We start from the raw sequence: 24,534 nt of genomic DNA, 5'->3' as shown, positions 1-24,534 counted from the left end.
ATTAAATGTTTGTCTATAGCTCCATAGTTGAACATAATGCTTTCCAGTATATGAAGCTGGTGAACAGTGTCCACAGCAATAAACACAAATTAAGTCAGCAAAAATTTTCTTCAAAAGATAATATTTATAGAGAGAAATCAAGACAAGATAACACGAGGAGTAAGAGAAAATGCCCCCCATCTTGATTTCTATGACAATGGCTGTGGGGCCTGTCATTCTTATATTCAGTATCCCTTGTCATGCTATACAGAAATCAAATACAAACTAAAAACACAAAGGCTTCCATGCAGCTTGAGATCCAGCTTTGTCTCCCTTGTTTATCAGTACCACACTCTGTCTGCAAATCTCTACAACCCAGAGAGATATCTAATGACTGAATAATATATGGCAAATAAAAATAATGATATCCCTTCCCAACTGAAAGTGAAGGAGATGCTGGGTTGAGGTTAAGGATTTGTTCAGTAGGGGCAAGGTGGTAGTGCCCCAGGACCAAATCTCTCAGAGAGAATAAGCTCTCTGTCCCTGCTCCAAGGAGCTTACAGTTAAGGCGTATGTTTGTGCTTATTTAGTATAAACACAGTTGTCAAGGTTTTTTCCCCCACTTTGAACTTTAGAGTACAAGAAGTGGGGACCTGCATGAACACTTCTAAGCTTAATTACCAGCTTAGGCCTGGTACGCTGCCACCAGCCAGAATTTAGTGTTTGGCAAACTTCCTGTTCCCCCAAAACCTTCCCTGGGGAACCCAGACCCAAACCCCTTGGGTCTTAAAACAAGGAGAAATTAACCATCCCTCTTCTTTTCCCCCCAGACTTTCCCCTCCCTGGGTTGCCTTGAGAGGCTTCACACCAATCCAAACTCCTTGGATCTTAAAACAAGGAGTAATTAACCATCCCCCCTTCTTTCCCCCCACCAATCTCTGGTGAGTTCAGACTCAATCCCTTGGATTTTAAAACAAGGAAAAATCAATCAGGTTCTTAAAAAGAAAGCTTTTAATTAAAGAAAGAAAAAAAGTAAAAGTTACCTCTGTAAAATCAGGATGGAAAATGCTTTACAGGGTACTCAGATTCATATAGACTGGAGGGACCCTCGCTCCCCAGCCTTAGATTCAAAGTTACAGCAAACAGAGGTAAAAATCCTTCCAGCAAAAAGACACATTTAGAAGTTGAGGAAAACGAACATAAGACTAATCCGCCTTGCCTGGCTATTACTTCAATTTTGAAACATGAAAAACTGATTCAGAAAGATTTGGAGAACCTGGAATGATGTCCCATCCCTCTCAGTCCCGAGAGCGAACAACGAACCAAACAAAAAGCACAAACAAAAGATATCCCTCCACCAAGATTTGAAAGTATCTTGTCCCCCTATTGGTCCTCTGGTCCGGTGTCAGCCAGGTTTACTGAGCTTCTTAACCCTTTACAGGTAAAAGAGACATTAACCCTCAACCATCTGTTTATGACAACAGTCCTTGTAGCTTTACAGCTAAGAGACTTGGGTTCTTTTAAGATGTCTTCCATGTTGTCTAAGCATGTATTGTTCTTCACACAGCTGATTGTGTCCTTTGGAATAGGAGGGAAATGTATCTAACATAGCTGGATAAAGGTCAGCAGTGGCAGAGAAGGACATACAGTAAGATGGCTGCTTCCTTGGAGGTGGGGAGTTCTCACAGGCCCAGTTATAAATCAACCTCCAGATGTAAGATCCTTGCTTAAAAGAAATTTCCCAAAGTTTCTGGGGAAGTTAAATGCTATATCACTCCAATTCTTTGAAAACCAAATGAAAGCGGAAGAGCAATGATTTGTGCTAAGTCACAGATTCTATCTTTTGTTTGTCAAAAAAGCTGAAAGTAACTATTTCTATACCATAATATTTCTGCCCCACTGAGGAACGGATCTAAGAGATCTAAAGATTCCTGTGTAGCAATGTCTCAGAAAAACAACAGGAATTCATTCTTGAAGGTGCCTGGTCGCTGATTTTCTGCGAAGGAGCTTGCATTTGCTCATTTAATTTTAGATCCTTTCATGAGGAAAAGGGGAAGAAACTAAGTGAGGGATATCTAGTTTCATTTCTGAGCGCTATTTGTTCCACAGTTTTACACTATGGGTTGCATTTAAGTCACAAGGATACTCACTTAAGTCAGATAAGCAAGATTTAGCCCTATATTCTTACCTTGTATTGACTTTTCCTTTCAAATTTTTAATTTTTTTGTATTTACCTTTTGACTGAGTACTGCTTTCCAGTAGTTTTCAAGAACATACATAAACTGATCCCAATTTACAAGACATAACTAATTTGTTTAATGTTTACTCATCTACGTATTTCCTCATAATCTATTTGGCTCTCAATCTTAAATCCAAAAAGTAAAACTTTCACTCCCCAAAAGACACTGATCTTGCTGCTGATTGTTTTGAGTACATGCCATCTTACGATCTGTGCCAAATTAATTTCCAAATACACTTGAAGTCAATGGGAAGAGGCATGTGATAAGGCAAACAGTATTTACCTCTTAGCTATTCTCTTCTATTCTGCTGCTCATTCTATATTCATCACTATGGTAGCTTTGCAACAAGGAATGTTGAATCACATGGTGAAAAATGTGTGATGGTTTTAGCTTACTCCTACATCTGTCCTCATCCCCAAATATCCTAGCACAATTAGAAAGTTCCATTCTGGAGCTGAATGAAAACCGTGCTGCAATTTGTAGAGAACTGACTTTGCAAAGCTGTGTAGGGATAGCTGCTGTGAAAATCTGCAAACAATATTCCCTGCAACAGTTTCTACTTTGTTTAAATACACTCTCCCAGACCTGTCCTGTGGGTTAGTAGAATTCACTATCACAGAGGAATTCTGGGTTCAGTTCTCAGCCCGATAGGGGTTGCCTGAGGGGAATGAACATTGTACCACAGTGAACTTTCTGGCCAGTTCAAGAGTAGTGTTAATATGATCCAGTTTGAGCAACCTCCTGGCTTACTTGGCCAAGATGGTCACTACAACAAAAGGTGAGGGGAACAGAGATGAAAAATCCTCAAAGCTCAGAAAGGGCTAGGAGGGCCTGAGAGAAGGGAACAGAGTCTTGCAACAGTTTCTGAAACAAGGGTTTCACTAATTTCATCATGTAAATAGGCTTAAGAAACCTTCCCCCTAAATAGACTAGGTGGATAGAGCAGAAGTAGCTGGACCATTCAAGAATTTGATAAATTTCTTCAGCGAGAACACCTTAAGAAGAACACCAGTCCCAAGAGAGAACTGTCCACTCCAAAACGGCCCCTTGGAATTTTCTTTTGCTCACAGTTTTCCTGAGACCCCACACGTTGTGAAAGAGGCTTTGGCATTACCATGCCTGGAAATATTCAAAGCTAGACTATACACATAGCTCTGGATATGTCTACACATCAATTCAACACCTGTGGCTGGCCAAGGCCAGCTCACAGTCTGGGGCTGCAAACTGCGGTGTAGATGTTCAGGCTCGGTCTGGAGCCTGGGCTCTGGGATCCTCCCCCTTAGGCAAAACAAAATCAATGGTGATCCTATCCAGGCAGTGAATTAAATGACACAACAGAGGTGAAAAGTTCCAAACCAAATGATTCTCTGTTCATGCTGCAAGTGCTGTTTGGTCTCTTCTTCCCACAGGAACAAGCACTGGCCTGCTAGAAAGGAGCCTTTCAATTTGGTTTTAGATCTTTCACAAGTTTAAGTTTAAAGAAAGGAAACACAATGTACACCGCTACCTGGGCCAGATGCTTGAGTCTACTCTGCTAATCCCTTCAGAGAAACCACTGCCTCCACCTCCGCCCTGTGGAAATCGACGCTAGCCTCGGACCATGGACGCACACCGCCGAATTAATGTGCTTACTGTGGCCGCGTGCACTCGACTTTATACAATCTGTTTTACAAAACTGGTTTATGTAAAATCGGAATAATCCCGTAGTGTAGACGTACCGTCTGAGTGGCCCAGTGTGGTCAAATCATAGAGTAACTCAGCTTCCAGCTGCATATGTTAATACCCATTTTCTTCTAACAGCAATACCCCTTCTCTAGTTTAAAAATATAACCAGCAGCCTTTTAAAATCTACCTACATTTACTTTCACAAGCAGTCCTGTTGAACTGAAGCACAGCCTGATAGCTGACGCAATGATATTATGCAAAAGACTACAGTCACTCATGTATTTCCAGTGTTTGCAAGATCAGGTCCTTAGCTGCCTAAAGTGAAAGATCTAAGTCCGTAGATAAGAGTCAACTCAGGTGCCTAAATTTAAGCACCTAAATTTGTCCCAGACACTTTTGTAAAAAGTGTTTAATAGGAGGACTTGTGCACTAGCACAAATCTGGATAAAAAGAACAGGGAAATAAATATCCTTGTATTTGTCTGAGTTGCCCTTAGTTTTGGGAGCACTTGTGTTTGAATAAAGGCTTTCATCCTGCCTCATGGTGGGGGCATGATCTAGATGACCTCGTGGGGTCCCTAAGTTCTAACCCTCCATTTCTATGATCCTCACAGCCTGGCTACTCCTCCTTGGCCTTGCACTGAAGTCATATTGCAGTTTGTTTCCATGCAAATGTTTCTCTGTCACAAAGTACTATGACTATGACTTCATCACAGGATGAAATAACAAGAGCTGAGCTGGGAGGAGTAAACCATATTTTAAATGCAAATAACTTCAGGCTAGATTCCTGACTTTAGGCACAACCCAGAGTGAGGAATTGTGCATAAATCGCACCACCCAACAAAGACCTCACAAGGCATCGTAAACCAGAGATCAAATTCCATTCCTGCTCCTTCCTTGACCCTGGGGGGATGGGTGGGAGGATAGTGATTTATCCTTAGCCAGTAGCAGCATGTACTCTAGTACCCCACCCTACTACACTGACTCTGTGCACTGGCCACTGAGTGGGGGAGGAGGGTGGAACAAGGTTCAGCCCACCCCCACGCTTCCTACTGCCTGCTCCAGTGAGGAGGTAAGGTGAATATACAGGCCTGTTCATGCCCATATAAGGTGCAGGGAAACCAAGCTGGACTATAATGGCAGTTTTACTCCCTTGGCTGGGTGAGTTTGTTCAAATCACAATCTAGCCCTTAGCAGAATTGATGAGGATTAGAGATGGGGCCAGACCAGAACCTTTTATCTGACACACACGGCCCAACCTTAGCATTTTTGGATAGGCCTTCAAAGCAAATGTTTATCTCTCCTCACCGACTAATGCACGCCCCATGATCACACCAACATGCAGAGCACAGGCTCTAGGGCTGGAGGGGGTTTGACCAAGGCCCAGGTTTCTTTGGGAGACGCACTAAACCAACAAAGTCTGTGCGTACAGAGTGTGTACATGTGTGTTTTTAGTTTCTCCCAAGCCGCCTGCTTCAGAAGTGGATCCCAGCTCTTTGTTCCTTTGAACCTTAGTGATGTGTTAATATTGGTTTACAGTGGTAGGGCTATTTTTGCCAAGAAAATAGTTGCAAACTTTTAACTAGTATGATTTGTTTTCAAGAAAGATATGATTAGGGTTGCCGCCTGTCCCTGTTTTCCCAGGTGATAGCTGTCCTGGGAAATCAGTCAGGGTGCTCACTACACGGCGTGCGCGGTCCAGTTTTATGGCTCAGGATCATCCCAGAGGTCCCTTTTTTTTGTACCTCAAAGATGGCAGCCCTAGGTGAGATCCTCCTTCAAGTTTCCACTTCTACCGCATCAGGCAGGGGCCTGGAGCTCTGAGGTTTGCAGGGCCCAAAGGCTAGAACCTGCTCCTTCTGAACTCTAGGGGCTTGGATCAAATGGAAGGAAGATGAAGAAAAGTAAACCTTGACCTGCTCAACCCAACATTAGTGAGAACGGCAATAAACCCCTAAAGAGAGACTAAAATTTATGTAATGAGATATAGTGGAATATTTTTCCATACTGTAGATGAACATTCCAGCTTTATGTGTCATTTTTAAACACAGCACTTCACAAAGTGCCTATTTCTAATAATTTATGGTACATATTTGCTTAAGGGCTGCTGGCAACAAACTCAGGGAACCAAATAAATCCTGGCTGTAATGCCATTGATTTCAGTGGAGTTACATTAAGGATGAATTCAGCCCCATATCCCCACCTGTCTACAGTACCTTTCTCAGGAAATAACAAAACCTCTTCCTTATTATCAGTTTATGCTCAAACTGACTTTTACAAATCTGAAGTATCTAGAGGCCATATGCAAACATGAGGCAATCATTATACTGGAATCTGGCAGTGCCAGTCTTGCTAAGGGTCTTTGGAATTTACATTTTAAAGCCTATACCTTTTCCAGGGATTTTTAACTGCTGTTTTAAATCATATCAGGCTCAGATCTGGCAAAATAGTCACAATTGGTTAAGCAATTGTTTTTGTAATTGAACTGTTAAAAATGGGATGAGATTCTTAGTTTCTGCAGCTTTTTTGGTCATTCTCCAGTTTTAAAAATCTGCTTGGTGATTAATAAAGGCAATGAACATTTGCACACTCCCCAGCATCTGGCCACAGCTCATAAATCTGAAACAGGCAGAATCTGTAATCCTTGGCAAAATGTCAAAGACGTTCTACAGAGATCTCACAAATTGCATTGCAGAAATCTGGCAGTTTTCATCTGACAGCACCGCTGTGACACACCATACCTCAGAGTAGCACCCTGTAACCCCCTTATTCATTAATCATGGATGGCTGTGATATTTCATACAGAGCATGCCGCGCAAGCTATCATAGGAAAGGCCATGGTCTGCTAAAACCCATTGTTCTGTCAAATTATATATATCATCAGTGTACATAAAGTTATGAGATTTTGCTGTATGTTGTTGAAATATGTTGTAAATTTGGGAGTCGTCCATTGCTAGTTCTCCATTGACTACAAAGGAGGTGATCCATGCCCAGGCGGGTGTTAAATGACCATTAATTAGCAAGATAGTTTTAAATAAGGGATTTACAATTTTGTAAGGGCATGTCTACACTGGCAGAGTTACAGCACCGGCAGTTACAGCACCGTTCAGAGAGCGCTGAAGGGAAACTGCTGTTGTGTGTTCACACTGTCAGCTGCCTGCGCAATAGCGTGTTCACACTTGCAGCATTTGCAGCGGTATTCAGAGCGGTGCACTCTGGACAGCTATCCCACAGAGCATCTCTTCCTCTTCTGCTGCTAAGACTTGTGGGAAGGCGGAGGGGGTTGTGGGACATCCTGGGGCCTGTCCCAATGATCTGTGATGCATTGCTTCGCATCCCAGCAATCCCTGTGCTTCCATCTGCATTTGGTGCCAACTTTCAACTGTTTGTGTACTGCACGCCCTGCCTCTTCGGGCTGCCTCAGTATGCTGCTCACTCTGATCAACATGTCACGAGTGGCAGTGGAGTTATTCCTTAAACTACAAAGGCAAGGAGAGTGCAACATTGATCTTGCCACACCTACTAGCTGCTTGTGGCATTCACGGAGGTGTTGACCACAGTGGAACGCTGCGTTTGGGCTTGAGAAACAAGCACTGAGTGGTGGGATCACATCATCATGCATGTCTGGGATGATGAGCAGTGGCTGCAGAACTTTTGTATAAGGAAAGCCACATTCATGGGACTGTGTGATGAGCTCACCCCAGCCCTGCGGTGCAAGGACACAAGAATGAGAGCTGCTCTGCCATTGGAGAAGTGCATGGCGATTGCACTGTGGAAGCTGGCTACTCCAGACTGCTACCAATCGGTCACTAATCAGTTTGGAGTCGGAAAGTCTACCGTTGGACTCATGTTGACAGAAGTGTGTAGGGCCATTAATCTCCTCCTGCTCTGAAAGACCGTGACTGTGGGCAACGTGCGTGACATTGTAGATGGCTTTGCACAAGTGGGTTTCCCTAACTGCGGAGGGGTGATAGATGGCACGCACATTCCAATTCTGGCACCAGACCACTTAGCCACTGAGTACATTAATCAGAAGTGGTATTTCTCAGTGGTTCTCCAGGCGCTTATGGATCACCGTAGACATGGAAAGTTATTTACTTATTCCCATAATACGAGAACTAGGGGTCACCAAATGAAATGAATAGGCAGCAGATTTAAAACAAATACAAGGAAGTTCTTCTTCACGCAGTGCACAGTCAACGTGTGGAACTCCTTATCTGAGGAGGTTGTGAAGGCTAGGACTATAACAGGGTTTAAAAGAGAACTAGATAAATTCATGGAGGTTAAGTCCATTAATGGCTATTAGCCAGGATGGGTAAGGAATGGTGTCCCTAGCCTCTGTTTGTCAGAGGATGGAGATGGATGGCAGGAGAGAGATCATTTGATCATTGCCTGTTAGGTCCACTCCCTCTGGGGCACCTGGCAGGATACTGGGCTAAATGGACCTTTGGTCTGACCTGGTATGGCTGTTCTTATGTTCTTATGTTTCACAGACATTAACGCGGGCCGGTTGGGAAAGGTGCATGACGCACGCATCTTTCGAAACACTGGCTTGTTAAGGAAGCTGCAAGCAGGGACTTTCTTCCCGGACCAGAAGATCACCGTAAGGGAAGTCAAAATGCCCATTGTGATCCTGGGAGGCCCTGCCTCCCCCTTACTGCCATGGTTTATGAAGCCATACTTGACAGCGGCAAGGAGCGGTTCAACAACATGCTGAGCAAGTGCAGAATGACTGTGGTGTGTGCATTTAGCTGTTTAAAAGCCTGCTGGCGCTGCCTCTATGGGAAGCTGGACCTGGCCGATGACAATATTCCTATGCTTATAGCCTCATGCTGTAGCTCCGTAATATTTGTGAAGGGAAGTGTGAAAGCTTCCTCAGGGCTGGACTGCAGAGGCTCAGCGTCTGGAGGCTGAGTTTGAACAGCCAGAGACCAGAGCTATTAGAGAGGCACAGCGCAGGGCCATAAGGATCAGGGATACCTTGAGGCAGCAATTTGAAGCTGAAAGTCACTAATATTTCTTGCTATGCTTGGGAGTGCAGTGCTTGTAATGCTAGGGGGTGATTGGTGCATGTGATGCAATATGTGGGTTTAACATAATTGTCTGTTGCTTTGCAGGGCTCTTTTTGCTTTCAAATAATGGAATAAAGATTGCTTTCAAACCAACGCAATTCTTTTATTAAAAGACAACAACCGGAGGAGAGAGTCAAATAAAAAAAACCATCAGCAGGGAGCAGGATGGGGGAAGGGAAGGTCCCAGGAGGAAGAGGCATCCTGGAATGGCTAAAGATTGGGTATGTCCAGGGATCATATCCAACCTTCTCCTTTGGAGTACAGTGCAGTGGGTGCTGTACTTCAACAGGGCTAAACTGCAGAGGGACAGGTGTTGAGTGCAGTGGGTACTGGGAGTCCGCAGTGCTGGACTGTGAGTGGGAGGGGAGTGGAATGCTGCGGGTACAGACTGGAACCAGGAGGTTGATAAGAGTGTGTTGGCAGTGTCTGGGGGGCGCATGGGAAAGAGTTTTGCGACAGCGGCTGTGGGGTGGGAGGGCGGGCACGGAGCTGCTCAGTTTAAAGAGCTAGTATCGCCTGGAGCTTGTTTGCTTGACGCGCCATAACCTTTAAAGAGCCATTCCGTGTCTTCATTCTGGCACGCCGCATTTTCCTTTTGGTCCCTCTTCTCGCTGTCCCAACACTCCTTCAATTCTTGTTTCGTGGCGGCAGAGTGCATCATAACCTCACACAGAAAGTCCTCTTTAGTTCTTCTTGGCTGCTTTCTAATTCTGCGCAGCTGTTCAGCTGCCGATAACAAAGAGGGAGGCTGGGCTCCCAAGGTCATCTCTGTGAAGTTTAAACGCAACATTATACAGAAGCAGTATTGTTTGCAACACAGAGAACACTGTTTCATTGCTTTAAAACACAGCCACTATTCACACACCTGTCACTGACCCCAGACAAGCACACATGAGCCACAAGACACCCAAAATGGTGAGTAGCCACTGGGGCAGGGTAAATCACTCTTCCCAGACCCTGCTGTACACTGGGCATGTGGCTCTCTGGGAGAGTCAGCACTGTAGAGGGGGCCTGATGATCATTCTTGTCCCCACACTTTCCATAGGAAGTGGTCATTATGGAAGATATCTCGCTGCTGAGGGTGAGCAGGGAATTAAGGAGGGTCTTCTCAAAGCCTGCAGCTTCCGTCCTGGCCCCTGTGTGGCTTGCTTGTGTGCAGCAATGGTTCCGCACCCCCACTCCCATTCCCACCGCCACCCCCACCCCGTGACAACACAGTGGTGCGGGAAAGTTACAGTTAATGGGGCAAGAAACAAAGCAGCTCTGCTGAGGAACCTGCAGCAGCGGATTGCCCAGTATCTCCATGAGAGTTTCCTGGAGATCTCTGAGGGAGATTACCGTGAAGTGAGGGAGTCTATCAACAGCCTGTTCCACCGCTCAACTAGGCATGCTGTAGGAGACAAGCCTGCTTTCCGCAACCCTCCTGGCCCCAACAACTCGCTTCAGCAATTCCCAGAATCAGATTCACTTACCAGGGGCCTCCTCTCCTGTTTGTGCTTTGCCAAGAGCCGATTGCTGTGACTGCCTAGACTCCTCCAGGGTAGAAAAGAGCTCCTGGCTGCATGCATCTCTGATCTCCAAGTCATCCTCTGCCTCTGAGTTCCCCACCCACTCCACAGCCTCATCCAAGATTTCCTCCTCCTGGTCTTCGCAGTGGAGTTGGGGTCACCACCGAGTATCGTGTCCAGCTCTTTGTAGAACCAGCAGCTCATGGGTGCAGCACTGGAGTGGCGCTTTGCCTCTCATGTCTTGTGGTAGGCGTTCTTCAGCTCCTTCAATTTGACCCTGCACTGCAGTGTGTCCCGGTCATGGCCCCTTTCTGTCATTCATCGTGAATCTGTCCATAGATATTATAATTCCTATGGCTGGAGCGCAGCTGGGACTGGACATCTTCCTTTCCCCAAATGCTGATGAGGTCCAGCAGCTTGGCATTGCTCCAAGCGGGGGATTGCCTGGTGCGTGGAGCAGGGTTGGCCACCTGGAAAGATGTACTGAGACCACTGAATGCATCACTGAGCAAACAGGAAGGGGACTTTCAATATTCCAAAGGAATTTACGGGGTCAGGCTGATAGTTGGTCACCTGAGGGCAGGGCAGTAGATTTCAAACCAATGATCAGAGAGGTGAAAGGCATTGTGGGACACCTCCCAGAGGGCAATTGTAGTGCTGTAATCAACCAAGGTGTCTGCACTGGCACCATGGTGCTGTAGCCCTGGGGCAGAACGCTGTACGCCTCTTATCAGGGTGGTTTTTTTACAGCGCTACAACTGCACAGTTTCTGCACACTAAGTGGCTTGGCAGTGTGTACACCTCGGGAGTTACAGTGCAGAAAGCTGCTGTACTGCGCAGAAACTTGCCAGTGTAGACAGGGCTAAGAGAAGCACCACCAATGGTGATTGCTCAACCCTGTGACTCAGCAAGGCCCACCAGGTATGCTTGGGCTAATGTCTTTCCAGGGATATGGCCTACGAGTATAAAATAAGGGACAATGGCATCATGAGGGCACCTTTCTCTTCCCCCATCTACACTGGAAGCCATAAGAACTCTGGGAAGACAAAGATCTGAACTGAGGAGACTGGTCCCAGGCTTAACGGGAAACCCTGCATATTAAGGACTGTAGCCTACCTGCAACATCCAGTGAGGTGAGAAAAACTGCTTGATTCAAATATTGCTCAGTCTAATAAGGTCTAGGATTTAGACTGCGTGCTTACCCTTTATTTTCTTGGTAACTATTTCTGATCGTTTGTGCTTACCACTTAAAATCTAGCTTTCTGTAGTTAATAAACTTGTTTTATATTTTATCTAAAACAGTGTGTTTTGGCTGAAGCACTTGGGAAATCTCAGCTCAGGTTACAAAGGCTAGTGTGTGTCCTCTCCACATGGAGGGTGGGGTAGACTGGGTAATAAACTTACACTGGTCAGGCTTCTCACCAGGGCAAGATGATATAGTTCTGGGGTGCAAGGCTGGGGCCTTGAGAGATTTGCTAGTGCCTTTCTCTGTCTGATTTGTGAGTGGCTCAGGGAGCATTCATGCAGTTTAGCTGGGTGTGATGTGGGTTCCTCATGCCGTTGTACTAAGTGATAACAGAGCCCATAGGGGTTTGCTGCTTGTCACTAGCAAAGCATTATGAGAGACAGCCCAGGCTGGAGAGTTAAGGGGGCACAGCAGTACCCCAGTTCCAGGTCATACCCTGGGGATCCAGTCACAACTGCACAACCAAATACATCGGACCCTCGCTAGAACATGGGATTTGGGATCCATGCCAAGTACTGCGTTATAGAGGGGATCGCGTTAAAATGAAATAATATTTTTGTGACCGAAATTTCAGTACAGGTATATGTAGCTGTGTATTTGCAGGTTACAGCAGGCTAATGATAGCATCAAAACTCGGAACTGTCATGAAAAACGAGTCTAGAAGATACAGTACTCACCACGGGCGTCAGTGGAAAGTGCGTTTTGAAATGGAAGCGATTTTAATGAATTCGGTTAAATGCTTTGTGTGCTTTGTTTTGATTGTCCACTTTCAGGTGCCATGAACTTCCATCTTTGCATTTGGAATGCCATAGAGAAACTTCCATCTTCGTGTATGGAATGCAACAGAGAAATTTATATACACTGTATATAGAAATATGTATATAGAAATTTTTGTATCGCTAATTACCTTCACATCCATAAAGTATAGAAAACAAACTCCCACTTGAAGGAAACAACAAACGAGAAAAAAAGTGTGCTTTATTAGAGATTTAAAGTAGACATTACAATAAACGAGTCTAGTTTTTCTTTAAAAAGTCTGTGAGTTGCTTTTGCTTCTTGCTGCTGTGCTGCTTCCGCTTAGCAAACTGCAAAAGACTACGTAACTGCATAATTAGGCTCAACGTCTTGCATCTGAAACCATCTCAAAGCAGTCTATAAGCTGGCTACGGTTGCAGTTGATATTGGAACGACGTCCACTTCATCTTCCTTGTCTCCTTCCACGGTGAAGGCCAATTCTTCAGCTTCTGGAATGTTGTTTGGTCGTACGGCCTGAAGAATTTGGTCACCTGTTAGACTTTCAGCAACGGGACAAAATTCTTCTGCTTATCCAGGACTCAATATTTTGTGGCAGAACAGTTACCCGGAGCCCGGACAGTTGCTGGGACAGCTCCTGCAACCACTCCATGTCTGTTCTTCCAACTTCCTTCTCTGTAAATCCTTCGAAGTCGAATTCCTCCTCAGATTGTGATACAGTATATGTGTCTTTCCTCCAACAATCTTGCATGAATGATAAGGTAATGAACATCAAGGATACTTCAAACTCAAAAAAATTGTACTGTACTTAAATTTGGGATCCATGGCCCCAACCACGTTATATCCAAATTCGCGTTATATAGACGCGTGTTCTAGTGAGAGTCCGGTGTACTCTCAAAACTGGCAGGGCTCAGCTGAGACTGATTACCTTTGTTTTTCACAGGTGTGTTCATTTTACACCACAGGAGTGGTATATATTTCCGTACTCTCCTTGCATTAAAAAATGGGGGTGGCACAGTCAGTATTTGTGCTTATTCAACTTCAAACCAGAAATATATAACATTTTCCTACCAGATCAGACCATTAGTTGATCACATCTGATGTAGAGCCATAGCCAGTGGCCAATTCTTGATGCACCAGAGAAATGTGAAACTTAATAATGATAATAACAATGCACCTGAACAATGGTACAGTGTTGTCCAGAGAGGAGGGATGCAGAAGGAAACTCCTTCCATACTCCTTCATTATGTCCGGAAGCATCAGAGTTGATTCTTCCTATTTTAGCAAGTTATAACAATAGATATTCTTCCTGGTCATAAAATTATCCAGTCCCTCCCCTTTTAAATTCAGTTACAGTGTTTGACGCTGTGAGCACCTTCTCCCAGGGAAGTTAACATCATAGGCTGATTATATAGTTTATGTATTTCTTTCTATTATATTTAAATGTGCCTGTTATTAATTTTAATCAAGTATTCTTTATGCTTATATTATGGGACTCTGTAAAAAGGATCGATCCCTTTTCACTCTCTCATAATCATAAATACCTCACTTACCCACCGCTCCCTTTCAAAAATGCCTATTATTTGCAGCCTTTTATGGAATTCCTGCCATACATCCAATTATCTGCATCAACCTTCTTTGTGGTTTTTTTTTTGGGTGGGGGGGGGCATTTGCTCTGTTGAGAAGTTGGGATTGTGTCTGTGTGACAGTATGTTGGAGAGGATGTGATAAAGATCATCAGGACATTAATACTGAAGTTATATTTTAAGGTATGTCCAATTTTGGGCCTGTCAGACAGGTTTTAAATTATTGGGGCCAGATTATTATGCTCTCAGTTACAGCAGCATCATTCCATTGAGTTTGCTAGTGCTGAATGGCCATGCCTGAGGGCAGAATTTGCTGCTCTGTTGAATTGGGAGCTAGACCTCCACAAGGATTTCTTCGCTACACTACAGAGTTTGTAGCAGTGCAGCTTCACCAATACAGCTGCACCGCTCTAGAGCTGCTAGTGCAGAGGCTCTAAGCCAATGGGAAATAGCTCTCCCATCGACTTAATTACTCCAGGCCCCGCAAGCGACAGCCACTATGTTGACAGGAGAAGTTCTCAGTCATAGCACTGTCCACACTGATGGTTAGGTCGGTGTAACTTAGGTTGCTCAAGTGGGTGACTTATTCACACCCGTGAATGACATGACTTATACTGATATAAACTGTAGTGTGTACATAGTCTAATTCTACCTTCAGACATGCACAGCTCACGTTGTCTTTTATGGGCTATTAAACATATCTGAGGACAGAATTTAATGCTAAAAGGAGTCGTTTTCCCCAATGAAGAAAACATTTATATGGGCATAGCATAGTATGAGAAGGGTAAACTTGTGTTTAAGGTGCTGGAGTAGGATTCAGGTGCTCTGAGTTCAGTTTCCCCCAGTCACTAATTTACTTCCACAGCCCTGAGTTGCTTAAGCCTCCATCCTGCAAGTAGCTCTGTGCAGGTAGAGCCCTGACCAATGGGAGCCTTAATCTCACTTGTCTCAGCTTTTCAGCTGTAGCTTGGGGATAATTCTTCCTCTGTCTGCCCTTTCTGCGTAGACTATGAGCTAGACAGTCTCTCACTATGTGTTTGGACAACGCCTTTCACACAGGGTTCCTGATCTCAGTTGGATCATTAGTATAATACAAATAATAATCGTCATAGAGTATTATTAAAAAGGTGTCAATATATAACATTAATAATCCTGGGAAATGAACAGAACTTTTTAATGTGATTCTCTTTCTCTTTTTTGGACGGGGGGAAGAGGAGGGAAGAGCAGTGGTAGGGGCAGGGTTGGCCCCATCATGTTGTGGACCCAGCAATTTATTTTAAAGTGAAGCAATCAGGTTGTAATCTGCCTCTCTGTCTCTCAAGTACAGTCTTGCAAAAAGTCCTGCACAGCTACTTTCTTGCTAGACAAATACCACCAGGAGGAAAGCAGGTGTTTGAGTTTTTTTTCCTTTTCCTTCAATGGTTCAGTAGGAATTCCCCTCTTGAAGGCTTCTGAATGATTAATCATAGACTAAGTCATGTGCGTTTGGCTTGAGTGCAATAGTTATGCTATGAAAGGAAGGCGAGTGTATGTGTGAAATATAAAATACACAAGAGAGCAAAAATAAACAGAGATTTTGTCTCTCCCACCACTCATTTTGCAGAGAGGGAAATGATTTGACCACATCCCTAAGGGCTGTTTCACTATGACTAGCATGAACAGTGCACATTGTGGAATATTCCTTGGTGTGTTTCATTATTTGCTGTATCTTGTAGTTTTGCAAACATTTTGTGGCCAGGTTTCCTGAAACATCCAAGGTTAATAAACAACCAAAACAAAAAACCACCAACCAACCCAGGTAAGTAAAGTTCTCATCCCACAATTCCTAGATTCCAAGGCCAGATGGGACCATTGCCACCATCTCATCTGGTCTCTTGCATAACACAGGCCACAGAACTCCCCCAAAACAATTCCTGTTGGAACTAGAGCAGATCTTTTAGAAAAACATCCAAGTTTGATTCAAAATTGCCAATGATGGAGAATCTGCCACAACCCTTAGGAAATTGTGCCAAAGGTTAATTACCCTCACTGTTAAAAATGTACACCTTATTTCCAGTCTGAATTTATTTAGCTTCAACTTCCAGCCATTGGACCATGTTATACCTTTCCCTACTAGACTGAAGTGTCCAATATCAAATATTTGTTTACAAAGTAGGTACTTATAAACTGTGATCAAGTCTTTGTTAAGCTAAATATATTGAGCTCCTTAAGTGGATCATTATAAGAATGCTTTGTAATCCCTTATTTGTTCTCAGGGCTCTTCCCTGAACCCTCAACAATTTATCAACACCCTTCTTGACTTGTGGACACCAGAAATGGACACAATATCCCAGCAGTGTCTGCAGCAGTGCCAAAAACGGAGATAAAATAACCTCTCTGCTCCTGCTTGAGATTCCTCTGTTTTTTCATCCAGGATCACATTAGCCCTTCTACCCACAGTGTCACAATGAGAGCTCATATTCAACTGATTATCCACTACAACCCCCAAGTCTTTTTCAGAGACACTGATATCCAGGATAAAGTCCCTCATCATGCAAGGCCTGGTCTACACTACAATTTTAGGTCGAATTTAGCAGCATTACCTTGATTTAAGCCTGGACCCATCCACACGACGAAGCCCTTTTTTTGACTTAAAGGGCTCTTTACATCGATTTCTTTACTCTACTTCCGATGAGGGGATTAGCACTGAGATCTGCCTTGCTGGGTTGAATATGGGGTAGTGTGGACACAATTCGACGATATTGGCCTCTGGGAGCTATCCCAGAGTGCTCCATTGTGACCTCTCTGGACAGCACTCTCAACTCAGATGCACTGGCCAGGTAGACAGGAAAAGGCCCGCAAACTTTTGAATTTCATTTCCTGTTTGGCCAGCGTGGAGCTCTCATCAGCACAGGTGACCATGCAGAGCTCATCACCATGATGTGCACATTGCCAGGGCACATTGCCCGCCCATACTTTGTGAGAAGTCTATGACCATGTCTATGTCCTCATCCCTCTTGTCACCAAGCTGCCGTCGCCCCCTTGCCTGGTTTTGCTTTTGCAACTTCTGGTTCTGCACTTAAAAAAGGCGTGAAATTGTCTGCCATTGCCCTGATGGAGGGAGCAGCGACTGATGACATGGCTTACAGGGAATTAAAATAAAAGGGGTGGCTTTGCATCAAGGAGAAATACAAACTGTCACACAGAATGGCCCCCTCAAGGATTGAACTCAAAACACTGGGTTTAGCAGACCGTTGATTTCACAAAACAAATCGTGTCAATTTCTTGTTTTGATCCACTCCATCTATCTTTTATATCTTAGGCTGGCAGCACACGGTGCTTTATGACTGCTAGCCATCGTCATCTCCTGGGTGCTCAGCAGAAAATGAGAATGACCTGGCTGAGTCACTCACATGTCTGCCCAGGCGCCCCGACCGACCTCACTGAGGTCAGCTAAAAGAGCACCCAGGAATACGACAATGAAAGCTACCTATTGTAATGCACCATCTCCTTCCAAAAGGCAATGAGCTGCTGCTGTGTAGCAATGCAGTCCCATGTCTGCCAGCACCCAGGAGACGTACAGTGATAGTGAGCTGAGCAGGCTCCATGCTTGCTGTGGTACGGCATCTGCTCAGGTAACCCAGGAAAAAAGGTGCGAAACCATTGTCTGCCATTGCTTTCACGGAGGGAGGGACGGAGTAAGGGAGGGAGGGAGAGGAGGGCCTGACAACATGTACCCAGAACCACCTGCGACACTGTTTTTGCCCCATCAGGCATTGGGATCTCAACCCAGCATTCCAATGGGCAGCGGCGACTGCGGGAACTGTGGGATAGCTACCCACAGTGCAACACTCCGGAAGTCGACACTAGCCTTGGTACTGTTAACGCAGTCAACCAACTTAATGCACTTAGAGCATTTTGTGTGGGGACATACACAATTGACTGTATAAAAACGATTTCTAAAAAAACGACTTCTATAAATTCGACCTAATTTCATAGTGTAGACATACCCTAAGTATGGCCTATGTTCATTGTGCCTAGCCATAGACACTTACATTTAGCCACATTAAAATTATATTGTTTGTTTGCATCCTCTTCATTATTTACCACTCCTCCAATCTTTGGATCTGTGCAAGCAGAACCCTGCATTGGATCATGCCTATGACCTCGAGACAGCAAACACTTATGCAAGTGCAAACTTTACTCATCTGAGAAGTCAGTGCAATTGCCCATGTGAATTAAGTTACAAATGTACATAAGTGGTTGACAGTTCATGGCCTAATGCCTGGTCCTGCAATGAGCTCCTGGTCAGCAAACTCTTAAGTCTACCTGGAGCCAGGGACTTCAGTGGAGTTCCATGATGAGGACTGTAGGTTGTGGTTAGGATTATTGAAAAATTGCATACGTATGCCAAAAATGAAAAAAAAAATGGCATGCCACTTCTTTCTAAAAGCATCAACAATTGCCAGGTGGCTTTGTGTGTTCACAAATGGTTGCTGAGAGTTAAACAGATGGTCAGTATTTTCCTCCCCATTGTTGCACAGGCCCTGTAGCTGCTTAGTGAGTTATGGAAGTTGTGCATTTTAGCAAGATTGGGCCCACACTTATGCTTCTTTCCAACCACTAGGTTCTTCTATTTTTATTTTAGCAAAACATTCCACTGCAGGGTTTGTAATCCAGCCATTCCTGAACTGTGTTTAGTGCATAAGGACTGGAAAGTACAGTACATTGACCTGAAGCTGGCCAGAAACAGATATGACTAATCTATTCAGCGAAGCTGCCACTACTGAACAGCATCGCAAAAAGAAAACAGAACTTTCTGCTCAGATTGCACAGGGAGGCAGAGAAGAAAACTGCTGTTGAATGACTGTCCCTTTGAGGGTGACTAGATTCTCTCCACCCTCCAAGTTACCAAGCCCGAGGGGGCTCCATGCAGGTGTCTGACTACGCGGGGTAACTCACGGGGTTGGGGCCAGAGTTTACGCTCAGGGTTCAGCATGGGCGGGAGGCTTTGCAGGGCGAGGGGCCGCAGCCGCGACCCTCGTTCGCCAGTTGTACCGGGGGGGTGGGGGGGGGGGGCTTTGCAACGCGCTGGACCCGCACTCAGGCACTGAGCAGCCGCGGCGCGAGGTGGCAGCGCCTAAAGGCCCCGGCCAGGTGGATCCCGGCTCGGCGGGTGCGTCCCCGCACCGCGAGGCAGCAGCTGCTCCGCCGCCCCCTCCCCAGCCTGGGGCTCGGCCGGCTCCGCCCCCCCGCCCGCGGGAAGGGGGCGAGGCCGCCACGCGGGCGGGGCAGAGCAGCGACACCGAGTCACGGAGAGCGGCCGCTGGGGAGCCCCAGCCCGAGCAGCGCCCCGCCCGGCCCCGGCGCTCACCCCCGGAGGAGAAACTCCCGCAGCCGCCGCCTCGCCGGGGCAGGCGACGAGGCCACGTGAGGTTCCCCCCGACCCCCTCCCCCCGGATGTTCCCGGGGCTCTTGGCAACCCCCCCCCGCAAGTGCTGCAGCGAGCCCCTGGCCCCTCCCTGTGGGCAGGGACTGACTCCCCCGCTGCTCCCCACTTCCCCGGGAGCGTGGACGGGCCCCCCAGCCGCGCGTGGCGTGAGGGACCTGAGCTGTGCCTGGGCCTCCCGCTGGGCAGGGAAGGGGTTTGCAGCCTGGGTCCATGTGACGCTTACAAACTCTCTCTTTCTTTTTTAGCCTCCGTCCTGCTAGCGGCTGAGTAAGCCCTGATTGCAGGGTGAACGGGAAATCTCCTTAATCGCCATCCTCGCCTCTGGGCCTGGAGCCCGTTCAGATCTTGCTTCTTCGAGGGGGGTAGAAGATACAGCTGCTTCTGACCCGGGTTATTAAGGGGAGATAAACCCTGAAGTTTGTTTTCCTAGTTTTTGCGTATGCAAGAAAATTGATTATTTTTACAAAGCACGTAAACTTGTGTAATCTTTTTCTGAGTGGAGGACCCAGTGGACATGAACCTGAGGATCACAAAGTAAAGTGGATTCAGTACTAACTGCTCCTACAGTCCTGGATGGCTTGTAGCTTTCATCATTAAGTTTAGCCCTGGGAGGGAGACTCTAGTGAATTTGCAAAAATGGATAGTAAATATGATGATCTGGGCCTAGAGGCAAGTAAATTTATAGAAGATCTCAATATGTATGAAGCCTCCAAGGATGGACTTTTTCGGGTGGACAAAGCTGTTGGCAACAACCCAGAATTTGAGGAAACCAGGAGAGTTTTTGCCACTAAAATGGCTAAAATTCATCTCCAAAAACAACAGCAGCAGCAACAAGAAGAGGAGCTGATGTTGGCTGACTCTGGCTCTCTAAATGGTGGGGCCAATTTTGGTGTCCAGCAGCAGTTTCCAAATCATCGTGTGCCTGGAGTAGCTGCAGGGGCCACTAAATTGCATTCAGGAGAAAATATTGCCAAACCTCCTCTGGCCACAGCATCAGTGTGTGCAGCGCACCAGCTTGCTTTTCCACACCACCCACAAGCTGTTCCTGATGGGCAGCGAACAAAATTATACCAACATGGCAAAACAGCTAGCAAAGAATATGGCTGTAGAGAGAATCTGGGGGATTCCGAGGTCTCTGAAGGACACGGGTTCCACAGAGCAGCCCATGTGAATCCCAGCACTACAAAGCCATCTTTTCCTTCTCTTCCCCATGGACAGCATTATAATGAGAATCAGACAGGCATCCCTGCTTGGAGAGGAGATGCTGGTAAGTTTTCCATCCCAAAATCTGATTTGGGGAGTTTACGATCCAATGTTAATCATAGTGATCAGCTGCCAAGGAGTCCTACAAAAACCCAAGCTGATCCTCACCCGTACCAGCATCAGAAGTCACTGAGCTCCTGCAGGTCTTCTGAAAGTGGGTATGGAAGCCAGGAAAATGGGAATGAAAGCAACAGACTCAGTCGAGGCTATGACCAAAACTCAACTGGTCAGAGATCTTCCTCTTTCTCACACACTCTGACCCCCTTTTCCACTTCAACAGGGTTTGATGATGAGACCGCAGTGGGATTTCCACAGCAGAGATCTTCCTCATTCTCAGCCCCATCGACATTGCCTGCACAAGGGTTTTCAGGTCTGTCTGATCAATTTAGCCCAAACCCTGAGAGTGAGATGCTACCTTCTGGCACACCACACAAAAACAGTCATGACCACCCGTTATGGTACCATGACAATTCTAGTTCTTCCATGTCTAGTTCAGCTCCTACTCCGTTGCCTCCAAGCGTAGATTATCAGCAAGCCAGTGCTTGTCCCAAGGCTACAGCCCATTTCATAGTTCATGGTCAAAATCACAGGCTTAATTGTCCTGGCTCTGGCATAAGTCCTGAGCAGAATTCCATCAACGTAGCTTCACATGGGCCAATGATTTCTGATGCTCCAAGGTCTCCATTTAAAGAGGGTATAAGCAGTCTGCAGCATGACTCAGGACATCAGGAAAATTCCAGTTCTACAAAAGTAAAATTACCCTGTCAGACCCTCCTTCCACAGCAGGAACAAGGGCCGTCTGCAGCTGAATTAAAATTGGAAGCACTTACCCAGCGTCTGGAGCAAGAGATGGATGCTCGTCCCAAGGCTGACTACTTTGGTAAGTTTTTATGTCTGAAATTGCAATCTGTAAGTTATATTAACGCATCTGACGGTACTAACTGCTGTAAAGTTCACTTCTTCGGAGACTAGGAGGGAAGCACGCCCTTTTTTTTTTTTTTTTTTTTTTTTGTCCTCCAGTGGTTTATTTTTGTAAAGTGTCAGTCACTACAGAGGCTAGAAATTATTTTGACTATGAAACATTTTTCCATTTCACTTGTTTTAAAGCAAGGATTCCATAGTAACTTCAGAAGGGAATGATGAGTGGGGTGATGTGGAAGGGTTATGACTTTTGAAGTTCTTAATTCATTGTTATTACAATTTAACATATTTTAAAAATATTAATAGACTACCTCCTTTTCTAAAAATTGTGTGATTCAGCTTCAATTAAAATGTAGTTTTTTAATCAATCAAAAAGTTGGACAAGACTAAGGCTTGCAGCTATTCAGCACCTTGAATGAGCACATCTCAAAACCAGGCCATAAATGTACTCAGCTCAGATCCACAAGTTGTCCAGTGCTGCAAGGTATGCTTGTATCTTGCAGTGAAAAGAGAAGGAGAACTTAACATCTGAGGCTACCTGAATAAGTAGTTTAAAATATTTTGCTGATTTCAGTCCATTTGATATCATCGGCTGACAGTGACCTGTGGGCAAGTTTAATGGTGTATTTTCTCTCTTTCTCAGCCGTGTCTAGCTTAACAAGATAGAGGATATTTATAGTCTGATTACCCAGTTCTTGGAAAGAGTGGGTCTGATCCTGTTTCCACTGAAGTCAATGAGAATTTTGTGATTAACTTCAATCGAAGTAGTATCATGGCCAGTATAAATTTTGTTCTTCCCTGTTTTAGGCCAAGTCTACACTACAGAGTTAAGTTGATGTAAGGCTTAAGACGACCCAATTATGTCAGTGTTTATAGCCTTGCTCCCACTAATGTAAGTGCCCTACTACACCCCCATGATAACTCTACCTCCATGAGAGTGGTAGGGCCTGTGTTGTTGGTGGTAAAGTGTTGCAGTGTCCGTGTAGGCTAGGGGTGGGCAAACATTTTGGCCCAAGGGCCACATCGGGGTTGTGCAACTGTAGGGAGGGCCGGGTAGGGAAGGCTGTGCTTCCCCAAACAGCCTGGCCCCTGCCCCCATCTGCCCCCTCCCACTTCCCATCCACTAACTGCCCCCCTCAGAACCTCCAGCCCATCCAACCCTGTCCCCTGACTGACCCTAATCACACCCCTGCCCCCTGACAGCCCCCCTTGGACTCCCACTCCCTGTCCAACTGCCCTCTACTCCTCGTCCCCTGACCACTCCCTCCCGGGGTCCCCTAGCCCTAATGGCCCCCCAGGATCCCATCCCCTTATCTACCCCCCCCACTCCTTGCCCCCTGACAGGCCCCCCAGGACTCCCACTCCCAACCCTCCCTGTTCCCCATCTCCTGACTGCCCCCTCATATCCTCTGCCCCATTCAACTGCCCCCTCCTCCATGACTGCTCCCCAGAACCCCCCACTCCCTGCCTCCTTACCAGCAGCAGGAGCTCACAGGTGCGACACTTGGCCAGAGCAAGCTTTGCTCCCCATGCTACCCAGTGGGATCGGCGGGCCAGAGTGTGGCCCGCGCTGTGGCTTGGCTGCGGGGTAGGGGGGACAGCAGGGGAAGTGCCGGGAACTAGGCTTCCTGGCCAGGAGCTTAGGGGCCAGGGAGGATGGTCCTGATCTGGCCCACAGGCCGTAGTTTGCCAACATTTGATGTAGAAACTGTGTTCCTTCAATCAGCTGTGGCAGTCATAACTGTCAATTTCAGGGCTTCTTACTGGAGCTGTGAAATTGACAAGAAAGTCTATTGGCTCCCTGCTATGGACCTCATGCGGGGTCACAGCTCAGGCTGTCACTCCAGGGTGCGTTTGGGGGAGGAGGGGCAATGTTCCCTCTAATTTTTCTCACCCATGTGTGGAATGCATTAATATGAAGGTGATGTGTTCATATTGGTGCACATAACAAAATTCATGTGGTGAGAGTGGGGCTGGGGAGTTCGGAGTGTGGGAGTGGGCTCAGGGCTGGGGCAGAGGGTTGGGGTGTGAGGGCTCTGGCTGGGAGGATGGACTCTGGGGTGGGGTTGGGGTTTGGGTGCAGGAGGCTGCTCAGGGGCTATGGTGGGGAGAGAGGACTCTCTGCAGCTCTCTACCCGCAGCAGCACCTGGGCTGTGGGGGAAGAGACACCTCTCCCCACCACGGCAGCTCTGGGGGTGGGGCTGCAAGATAAGTGCCATTCCCCCGGACCCAGCAAGTCTGGGCTTGGGGAGGGCCGCCCTGTTTGCAGCTGGGTCTGGACTGCCCTGGCCCTGCTTGGGTCTGGCCTGGGCTATGCCTGGGCTTGGAGGGAGGGGTGCCATTGCCGTAGCAGGTTGGGGGCCAGGCTAGGTAGGAGCCAGGGGAGGGATGCCCCTTCCCTGGCTGCAGCAGGTCCCCGGGCAGGTTCCCTGAGCGCCTGTACAGCGCTAAATAGCTGTAAGCTGCAAAGCTGTGCAGCTTACAGGGAACTTAGGTGCCCTGGCTGCTGCCTGGGCTCTCAGGTCCCTGCTCTGAGCCTGGCCATCATCAGGGCTTGGAGCAGGGAGCTCCACCAAGAGCTGAGAGTCCATGCTCTCAACCCCCCACACTGCCCCTCGTAAATCAGTGCAAGTACTCCTGGTGAGGATGCTCCTCCACAGAAGGAGGGTAGTGTAGACATGAAAAACCACAATAATTACTGCGGCAGCTGTATGTTGACTTAAATTTGTAGTGTAGACGTGCCCTTAGATACATGGGTTGAACATCCCAAATGTAGCAGTAGCTTGAACTCTCTTTCCTAATATGAAGTAACATTTTTCACCTCTGTGCATCTTCATCCTGTGCAGGCTTACAAACACAAACCAGGAGAA

General features: G+C 46.4%; 1 protein-coding gene across 1 annotated transcript in view; it reads left to right on the top strand.

The window, feature by feature from the left end:
- Positions 1 to 19,368: 19,368 nt before the first annotated feature.
- The window catches only part of LIMD1 (LIM domain containing 1), a 57,756-nt gene continuing 52,590 nt past the window's right edge, over positions 19,369 to 24,534 (top strand). Inside the window, exons 1-2 of the mRNA XM_050937988.1 lie at positions 19,369 to 19,457; positions 19,725 to 21,622. Of these exons, the coding sequence (XP_050793945.1) occupies positions 20,116 to 21,622 (1,507 nt within the window). The 5' untranslated portion in view covers positions 19,369 to 19,457; positions 19,725 to 20,115. The remainder of the gene's footprint in view (positions 19,458 to 19,724; positions 21,623 to 24,534) is intronic.

Source organism: Gopherus flavomarginatus, chromosome 2, assembly GCF_025201925.1.
Source record: "Gopherus flavomarginatus isolate rGopFla2 chromosome 2, rGopFla2.mat.asm, whole genome shotgun sequence".
NCBI classification, from domain to species: Eukaryota; Metazoa; Chordata; order Testudines; family Testudinidae; genus Gopherus; species Gopherus flavomarginatus.
The sequence above is the reverse complement of the archived record's forward strand: the minus strand, read 5'-3'. Positions and strand labels throughout refer to the sequence as shown.